This window comes from Coloeus monedula (genome assembly GCF_965178545.1).
Source record: "Coloeus monedula genome assembly, chromosome: 34".
NCBI classification, from domain to species: domain Eukaryota; kingdom Metazoa; phylum Chordata; class Aves; order Passeriformes; family Corvidae; genus Coloeus; species Coloeus monedula.
Window position 1 is genome coordinate 128,801 of NC_138814.1, and position 9,452 is coordinate 138,252.

Genomic DNA, 9,452 nt, shown 5'->3' on the forward strand with positions numbered 1-9,452 from the left:
GATCCCGGAGCCCCGGGCCGGCTCAGATCTGCCCGTGCCGGGCCTCGTAGCGCGCCAGGATCCCGCGGAAGCGCTGGAGCTCGCGGCGCGCGGCCGCCACCTCGACGCGCAGCGCGGCGTTCTCGCGCTCCAGGAACGCCGCCCGCACCGAGATCTGGTTCTCCTTGAGCCGCCGCGCGTCCCGCGAGCGCTTGGCCGCCGCATTGTTCCGCGAGCGCCGGCTCCAGTACTTCTCGTCCTGCCGGGAACGCCGGGAATGGGCTCGGCGTGGGAGTGCGGGGGGATAGTGGGGATCACCCCGGGGATACTGGGGATCACCCTGGGGATACTGGGAATCACCCTGGGGATACTGGGGATCACCCCGGGGATACTGGGGATCACCCCGGGGATGTGGGAATCACCCTGGGGATACTGGGGATCACCCTGGGGATACTGGGGATCACCCCAGGGATACTGGGGATCACCCTGGGGATACTGGGGATCACCCCAGGGATACTGGGGATCACCCTGGGGATACTGGGGATCACCCCGGGGATACTGGGGATCACCCTGGGGATAGTGGGGATCACCCCGGGGATGTGGGAATCACCCCAGGGATAGTGGGGATCACCCCGGGGATAGTGGGAATAACCCTGGGGATACTGGGAATCACCCCAGGGATACTGGGGATCACGCCGGGGATAGTGGGAATAACCCCGGGGATGTGGGAATAACCCCGGGGATGTGGGAATCACCCTGGGGATACTGGGAATCACCCCGGGGGCACTCGGAATCACCCCGGGGACACTGGGAATCACCCCGGGGATACTGGGAATCACCCCAGGGATACTGAGGATCACCCCAGGGACACTGGGAATCACCCTGGGGACACTGGGAATAACCATGGGGATACTGAGAATCACCCCGGGGGTACTGGGAATCACCCTGGGGACACTGGGATCACCCCGGGGATACTGGGGATCACCCTGTGGACACTGGGAATCACCCAGGGGATACTGGGAATAACCATGAGGATACTGGGAATCACCCCAGGGATGTGGGAATCACCCCGGGGATACTGGGAATCACCCTGGGGACACTGGGAATCACCCCGGGGACACTGGGAATCACCCTGGGGATACTGGGGATCACCCTGTGGACACTGGGAATCACCCTGGGGATACTGGGAATCACCCGGGGGTACTGGGAATAATCTCAGGAATGTGGGAATCACCCCAGGGACACCGGGACCCTCCCAGGGATGCGGGGATTCCACGGGAACAGGGAACACGCGGACCCAGGGACACCCCAGGCACCCTCCCGGGGGGGGGGGGGAACACGGGGCTCCCTCAGGATGGACCCCCAGACCCCTCCCAGGAATCCCAAACCCGCGACTTTCCCCCCAAAAAAAACCCCCCCGAACCCCGAATTCCCGACCTTCTGCTCCTCGGGCACGTGCACCTTGCGGGCCTTGCGGGCGATCGGCTGCGGCCGCAGCTCCTCCTGCGAGAACCGGAGCCGCCGGGGGTCGAACGGGCCCCCCCCGGGACCCCCCCCCGGCGCCTCGGCCTCGGGCAGAGCCTCCGGGGGGCCCCGGGGGGGGCCGGGGGCTGCGGGAGGGTCGGGGGTTAACGAGAGAGGCTTTTCTATCGCGATATGGGCGGGGGGTTCTGTCGCGATAGGGCGGGGGGATGGCGGCGAGGGGGTTGCTATGGAGACGCGGGGAGCGCGGAGGAGCCTGGGGAGAGGCGGCTCTGTCGCGACAGGAGGGCGTTGTGGCGATATGGGGAGGCTCTGTCGCGATATGGGGGGAGCCCTAGAGTCCCCTCCCCCCTTCCTGGGACACCTCCCCCCCAAATCCCCAGGGGACCCCCCCCTCAGTTCTGTGTCCCCCCACGAATCCCGGTGGGACCCCTGAAATCACCCCAAAAAAGTCCTTCTGGAGTCCCAAATCCACCCCCCCAAATGCCCCAAACCCCCCCAGAATCCACCCAAATCCCCTCAGAATCCCCCCAACCCCCCCCCAAAACGCCGCAATCCCCCCCAAACCCCCCAGAATCCCCCCCAAATCCCCTCAGGATCCCCCCAAAACACCGCAATTCCCCCCAAAACGCCACAATCCCCCCAAATCCCGCACAATCCCCCCCAAGACCCCCCCAAAACGCCGCAATCCCCCCCAAACCCCCCAGAATCCCCCCAAATTTCTGCAACCCCCCCCAAACCCCCCCAGAATTCCCCCCAAATCCCCTCAGAATCCCCCCAACCCCCCCCAAAACGCCGCAATCCCCCCCAAACCCCCCAGAATCCCACCCAAATGCCCTCAGGATCCCCCCCAAATTTCTGCAATTCCCCCCAAATCCCCCCAGAATCCCCCCCACATCGCTGCAAACCCCCCCAAACCCCCCCAAAACGCAGCAATTCCCCCCAAGATGCCACAATCCCCCCCCCAAACCCCCCCAGAATCCCCCCCAAACCGCCTCAATCCCCCCCAAACCCCCCCAAACCGCTGCAAACCCCCCCAAACCCCCCCAGAATCCGCCCCAAATTGCTGCAATCCCCCCCAAAACGCCGCAATTCCCCCCCCCAGGCCCCCCCCCGCACGCACCGGGCGCCCTCTCGGGGGCGGGGGGCTCGGGGGGGCTGGCGGGCAGTCCGTGCTCCCGCAGGAACTCATCCAGATCCACGTATTCCAGCTCGCCGCCCCCCCCGGGCATTGGGGGAGGGGGCGGCCCCGGCCGCTCCCACGGGGGGGGGGGAGGGGGCGCGACCCCCACGAAGCCCCCGCGGCTCCCGCCCGGTTCGTCCATCCCTGAAACGGGGGTGGGGGGAGGGGACACACGGTGGGACCCCCCCGAAATCACCCCAAAAAGTCCTTTCGGAGACCAAATCCCCCCCCCCCCACACACACACCAAAAAATGCCCCAAATCCCCCGAAAAATGCCCCTCAAAATGCCCCCCATATCACCCCCACATGCCCCAAACCTCCCCCAAATCCCCCCAAAATGCCCCAAATCCCCCCCAAATGCCCCAAATCCCCCAAAATGCCCCAAATCACCCCCAAAATGCCCCAAATCCCCCCAAATCCCCCTCAAAATGCCCCAAATCACCCCCAAAATGCCCCTAATCACCCCAAATCACCCGAAAAATGCCTCAAATCCCCCTCAAAATGCCCCAAATCCCCCTCAAAATGCCCCAAATCACCCCCAAAATGCCCCAAATCCCCCCCAAATCACCCCCAAAATGCCCCTAATCACCCCCAAATGCCCCAAATCCCCCCCAAAATGCCCCAAGTCCCCCCCAAATCCCCCCCAAAATGTCCCAAATCCCCCCCAAATCACCCCCAAAATGCCCCAAATCCCCCCCAAATCCCCCCCAAAATGTCCCAAATCCCCCCCAAATGCCCCAAATCCCCCTCAAAATGCCCCAAATCCCCCTCAAAATGCCCCAAATCACCCCCAAAATGCCCCAAATCCCCCCAAATCACCCCCAAAATGCCCCTAATCACCCCCAAATCCCCCCCCAAATGCCCCAAATCCCCCCCAACCCCCCCTCCCCCATTTCCCTTCCTGGCCCCCCCTCCCCCCCCCCCGAATTTGGGGTCCCCCAAATCCCCGCGCGGCCCCGGCACGTGACCCTCCCACGTGACCCTCCCACGTGACCGCGCCACACGCGTGGGGGACACGGGACACCGGGGGGGGGGGGGGGGACACACGCACGTGCCGCGGTCACGTGGGGATGCCCCGCCCCCACGTGCGGCCTGACCTCGGGTGAACCCCCCGGAGTGGGGGAGGGGACACCGGGACCGGACACCGGGAATGGACACCGGGAATGGGAACCGGGAATGGGCATCGGGAATGGACACCGGGCATGGGAACCGGGACCGGACACCGGGAATGGGCACTGGGAATGGGCACCGGGACCGGACACCGGGAATGGGCACCGGGAATGGACACCGGGAATGGGCACCGGGACCGGACACCGGGAATGGACACCGGGAATGGGAACCGGGAATGGACACCGGGAATGGGCACCGGGAATGGACACCGGGAATGGGAACCGGGAATGGACACCGGGAACGGACACCGGGAATGGACACCGGGAATGGGAACCGGGAATGGACACCGGGCATGGGAACCGGGACCGGACACCGGGAATGGGCATCGGGAATGGACACCGGGAATGGGCACTGGGAATGGGCACCGGGACCGGACACCGGGAATGGACACCGGGAATGGACACCGGGACCGGACACCGGGAATGGACACCGGGAATGGACACCGGGCATGGGAACCGGGACCGGACACCGGGAATGGGAACCGGGAATGGGCACCGGGAATGGGCACCGGGAATGGGCACCGGGAATGGGCACCGGGAATGGACACCGGGAATCGGAACCGGGAATGGACACCGGGAATGGGAACCGGGACCGGACACCAGGAATGGGCACCGGGAATGGGGGGAACAGCGGCAGCAGCGCGCGGGGGAGCCGGCAGAACCAGGGGGGACACCGGGACCGGACACCGGGACCGGACACCGGGACCGGGCGGGGGGCTCAGGGACTCCGCGCAGCACCGGGACGGTCCCCGGACGGTCCCACCCCTTCCGTTCCCGGTCACCCGCCCGGTCCCTCTCCCCCTCCTCCCGCTCCCGCTGCCGGTCCCGGTGTCCCCCCTCGCCCCGGTGTCCCCCCCGCTCCCGGTGCCCACCTGCCGCCGGGTGGGTCCCGGTGTCCCCCCGGTCCCGGTGCCCCCCCCTCGGCCCCGGTGTCCCCCGTCGCCGCCGGTGCCGGTCCCGGTCGGGTCCCCACCTGCTCCCGGGCGGGTCCCGGTGCCCTCGGCCGCTGCCCCGCGGGGGGGCGCTGCGCCCGGCAGGGGGCGGGGCCCGCGCTGGCCCCGCCCCTCCTCGCTCCGGGCCAATCGCCGCCCGCGCTGTCAGAACCGCGCGCCCGCCCGGGAGCAAGCCACGCCCCCTCCGCGCACGCTGCGCGATCCCCATTGGCCGGCACCACCCCAAGCCACGCCCCCGCGGCGGGCGAGGCCCCGCCCCCGCGCGCGCAGTGAGGCGCTCCGCCCCCTCGCCTCGGCCACGCCCCCTCGCGTCTCGCGCAGCCAATGGGAGGGCGGTGGGCGGGGCCGCGGTCAGGCGGCGCGGCCATGCGGGGGGCGTGGCCTGACCTACATTGGGCCAATGGGAACGCGCGTGGGGGCGGGGCCTGACCCAATTTTGGCCAATGGGGAGCGGGCAAAGCCGGAGGGGCCGTGAGCACGTGGGGCCGCACGTGCGGCGCTCTTAAAGGGGCCGCGGGCCCTTAAAGCGGCCGTACTGGGAAATGGGGGCTGGGGGATGGAAACAAGAGCCCCACCCCGGTCCTGCGGGGCCTCCCGCAGCCCCAGTGACGTCACAGACCCCGACCCTTCCCCAAATCCCCCCCCGCCTCCGGGGGCGCCCCGGGGGCGTGGCCAGACCCGGTCCCGCGGCCCTGATTGGTCACGAGCATCGCCCCCCCGTTCCCCCCTTTCCGCGCCATTTTTGGAGCGGTCCGCGTCTCCGGCCGCCATCTTGGTTGAGGGCAGCGGCCGCCATCTTGTCTCGCGCCGCCATCTTGGCCGGGGAGGCGGCGCCGGCGCCATCTTCGGTGTGGGCAAGGCCCCCCTCTCCCTCCCCGCGGCCCTCCAGGGCCGTTCCGGCCGTGCCGGGGCCCTCCCGGTTTAGGTGCCGGGGATCCCGCAGCCCCCGGGAGCAGCTCCGGGCCCGCCGAGAAGGACGGCGGCGCGGGACAGAGGGCGGGGAGCGCAGCCGGGCCTTCCTCACGTGACCCCCCCGCGCGCGGCTTCCGCTTCCGGCGGGGGCGGCGCGTCCGGCCCGGCCCGGCCGAGCGGGGCTTGAGGGCCGCCCCGGCCCCCCCGGCCCCCCCCGGGACCCCCGGGACCCCCCAGGTGAGTGAGGACCCCTCCCCAGCCCCGCGCTCGGCGCTGCCGCCCGCCCCGCAGCGCTGCGGGACCCCCGAGCTCCCCCCTCGCCTCAGGGCTGAGGGGACCCCCGCGCTCACGGCCCCCCCTTCAGCTGCTCCCCGCCGGCGATGGAGGCGAACGTGAGCGACGAGAGCGGCCACTTCCAGGCGTATCCCTTCGATTTCCTGGATTTCCTGACGCACCAGCGCCCCGAGCCGCCCGAGCCCTTCGAGCCGACCCCCAAATCGCTGCCGCTCCCCCCGCCCCCCTTCGAGTATCCCCCCCCCACCAGCGCCCCCCCCTTCGACCGCGCCCCCCTCCCCAAGCACAAACCGGAGCCCTCCTCCTCGTCCTCCTCCTCCTCCTCCTCAGCCCAACCCCACCCCAAAAAGCCCGAGGGCTCCCTGGGGGGCTCCCCGTACCCCCCCCCGCCCCTCCCGCCCCCTCCCCAGCCCCTCTTCGAGGCCTCCGGCGCCTTCCCCGCCCCCCAATGGGGCATCGTGGACCTCTCGGGCCACCAGCACCTCTTCGGGGGGCTCAAGCGCGGCGCGGCCGCCGCGGCCACCGCCGGCCCGGCTTCCCCCGCGGCGCCGCCGGAGCCCAAGGAGGAGCGGAGCTACTTCAGGCGCCTCAAGTACCTGGTGGAGCGGCGCTTCCCGTGCGCGGCGTGCCCCAAGGCGTTCCGCGCCGCCTCGCACCTGGTGCAGCACATGCAGGCGCACGGCGGCGACGCGCGGCCCTACGAGTGCCGCACCTGCGGCCGCACCTACAGCCACGGCTCCAGCCTGGTGCGGCACCGCCGCTGCCACCGCGAGCCCGCCGATGACCCGGCCGGCGCCGCAGGGGCGGCGGCCACCAGGGCCGGCGGGGCGGCCGGAGCGTTGGCGTTGGCCAACGGGGTCGGCGCGGCGCCCAACGGGGTCAGCGCGCTGCCGAGCGGGGTCAGCGCGGCTCCCAACGGGGTCAACGCGGCTCCCAACGGGGTCAGCGCGGCTCCCAACGGGGTCAACGCGGCTCCCAACGGGGTCAACGCGGCTCCCAACGGGGTCAACGCGGCGTCCGGCATCAACGCGGCGCCCAACGGGGCCAACGCCTTGGCCGGCGCGGTCAACGCGGCGCCCAACGGGACCAACGCGGTGGCCAACGTCGGCGCGGGACACGGCAGCGTGGCCACGGTGACGCCCGCCGGGGTTGGCGCGTCCCCCGCCGTCACCGCCGTGCCCAACGGCGTCGACGCCCTGGCGGCCGGCGTGGCCGCGGTGGCCGGCGGCGTCAACCTGGTGGCCCCCGGCGTGACGGTGGCGCCGGCCGGCGTGGTGGCCGTGCCCAACGGGGTGAACGCCGCCCTGAGCGGAGTGATCCCGGTGCCGAGCGGCGTCATCCTGGCTCCCGGCGGGGTGCCGCTGGCGCCCGTGGGGGTGCCGCTGGCGCCGGGCGGGGCGGCGGCGGCGGGCGCGGAGGGGCCGTTCACGTGCCCGCTGTGCTGGAAGGTGTTCAAGAAGCCGAGCCACCTGGCGCAGCACCAGATCATCCACACGGGCGAGAAGCCCTTCACCTGCGCCGCCTGCGGCCGCAGCTTCAACCGCCGCGAGAGCCTGACCCGCCACGTCAAGACCCACGCGGGGCCGCGGCGCGTGCCCTGCCCGGTGTGCGGCAAGGAGTTCCGCGACCCGGCCTACCTGCTGCGGCACCAGGTGAGCCACGGCGCGCCGCGCCCCGCGCACCGCTGCGACGTCTGCGGCAAGGCCTACGCCGCGCCCCAGAGCCTGCTGCGCCACCGCCGCGCCCACGCCGGGGACGGCCCCGCCGCCGCCGCCGCCGCCGCCGCCCGCACCGTGCCCCCGGCCGCCGGGCGCAGCTTCGGCTGCGGGGTGTGCGGCCGCGCCTTCGGCCGGCGGGAGACGCTGCGGCGGCACGAGCGCATCCACACCGGGGAGAAGCCGCACGAGTGCGCCGTGTGCGGGAAGCGCTTCCGCGAGTCCTTCCACCTGCGCAAGCACCGCGTGGTGCACACGCGCGAGCGGCCCTACCGCTGCGAGCTCTGCGGCAAGACCTTCGGCTACCCGCAGAGCCTGACGCGGCACCGCCAGGTGCACCGGCTGCCGCCCGGCCCCGCCGAGCCCCCGGCCGCTGCGGCGGCGGCGGCGGCCGCGCTGGGCTGCGGCTCCTGCGGGCAGCGCTTCCCGGACCTGCTGCGCGCCGTGGCGCACAAGGACGCGGTGACGGCGGCGTCGGCGGAGCGGCCGCACGGCTGCGACACCTGCGGGCAGGTCTTCGGCTTCCTGGAGAACCTGGTGTGGCACCGCCTGGTGCACCCGGCGGCCGCGCCCGAGCGGGCACCCACAGCGGCGGCAGCGGCGGCGGCGGGCGGGGAGGCGCCGGGACCGGCCGAGGAGCCGCCGGCAGCGCCGAGCGCCGAGCGCTTCACCTGCGGCACCTGCGGGCAGAGCTTCAAGCGCTTCCTGGCGCTGGTCACCCACAAGTACGTGCACCTGGCACCGCGGCGGCCGCCCGCCTGCGGGGCCTGCGGGCAGCGCTGCGCCGGCGCCTACGAGCTGCTGCTGCACCGGCGGCGGCACCTGCGGCAGCGCCCGTCGGCCTGCGGCGCCTGCGGCCGGCGCTTCTGGGCGGCCGCGCTGCTGCGGCGGCACCGGCGCTGCTGCCCCGCTCGGCGCCGCCCGTTCCGCTGCCGCACCTGCGGCCGCGCCTTCCTGCGGGCCTGGGCGCTGCGGCAGCACCGCGCCGGTCACGCCGGCCAGCGCCCGCTGCGCTGCCCGCTCTGCGCCAAGCGCTTCGCCCACGCCGCCGGCCTGGCCGAGCACCAGCGCCGGCACCGCCCGGCACGGCCGCGGCGCTGCCGGACCTGCGGGAAGACGTTCCGGTTCCGCTCCAACCTGCTGGAGCACCGGCGCGGGCACCTGGGCGAGGACGTGTACCGGTGCGAGCGCTGCGGGAAGAGCTTCTTCTACCTGAGCTCCATCCTGCGGCACCAGCGGGCCCACGAGCGGCGCCGCCGCTGCCCCCGCTGCCAACGCCGCTTCGCCGACGCTCGGCTGCTGCGCCGGCACCTGGCTGGGCACGGCGCCGGGCCGGGCTGCGGTCCCGAGGGGCCGCGGCGGCCCCGGCAGCACCGCGCCGAGGGGACGGCGGCCGCGGGGCCGGGGGAGTGAGGGGCGGCCGAGCGGCCGCGGCGCGGGTCAGAGGCTGGACGCGGCTCGTCGTGGTGGGACCGGACTTGTGGAGGTCCCTCGTGGTGGGACATGGCCCAAAATGGCGCATCCTGGCCCAAAATGGCCCAACGCGTAGCCGTGGACTTGCCAGGGCCTGGCACCAGCGCAGCCCTGTCCCGGCTCCGCGCCTCGGCCGCGTCCGTCCCGCTGGACACCTGGACACGGCCGCCACCCCCGCCGGACACTGGGGAGCCCCGGCGGCCCCCGAGCCCCTCCGGGGGCGCAAACGCCGCCGCGGAAACTCCACAAATGGAATCTCTGCGCTTGCGGCCCCTCCCCCACCCCGGGGGTG

General features: G+C 72.2%; 2 protein-coding genes across 2 annotated transcripts; one reads left to right on the top strand and one right to left on the bottom strand.

Moving 5' to 3' along the window:
- Positions 1–20: 20 nt before the first annotated feature.
- On the bottom strand, positions 21–4,919 carry DBP (D-box binding PAR bZIP transcription factor). The gene is made up of 4 exons (XM_082299771.1): positions 4,686–4,919; positions 2,585–2,788; positions 1,417–1,589; positions 21–238 (listed from the first exon to the last, which is right to left on the bottom strand). Exons 2-4 carry the CDS (start codon positions 2,784–2,786, stop codon positions 23–25), a joined length of 591 nt encoding a protein of 196 aa, XP_082155897.1. The 5' UTR covers positions 2,787–2,788; positions 4,686–4,919; the 3' UTR covers positions 21–22.
- A 706-nt stretch (positions 4,920–5,625) lies between these two features.
- On the top strand, positions 5,626–9,241 carry ZNF865 (zinc finger protein 865). The gene is made up of 2 exons (XM_082299796.1): positions 5,626–5,915; positions 6,043–9,241. Exon 2 carries the CDS (start codon positions 6,059–6,061, stop codon positions 9,098–9,100), a length of 3,042 nt encoding a protein of 1,013 aa, XP_082155922.1. The 5' UTR covers positions 5,626–5,915; positions 6,043–6,058; the 3' UTR covers positions 9,101–9,241.
- Positions 9,242–9,452: the final 211 nt, after the last annotated feature.

Bases quoted from the DNA above. Each gene is read 5' to 3' on its own strand.
- ZNF865 (XM_082299796.1), top strand. From the start codon at position 6,059: ATGGAGGCGAACGTGAGCGACGAGAGCGGCCACTTCCAGGCGTATCCC.
- DBP (XM_082299771.1), bottom strand. From the start codon at position 2,786: ATGGACGAACCGGGCGGGAGCCGCGGGGGCTTCGTGGGGGTCGCGCCC. The intron at 1,590-2,584 runs GTGCGTGCGGGG...ACCCTCCCGCAG, and splicing joins CGCCCCCGAGAGGGCGCCCG to CCCCCGGCCCCCCCCGGGGC. The intron at 239-1,416 runs GTCGGGAATTCG...CGTTCCCGGCAG, and splicing joins ACGTGCCCGAGGAGCAGAAG to GACGAGAAGTACTGGAGCCG.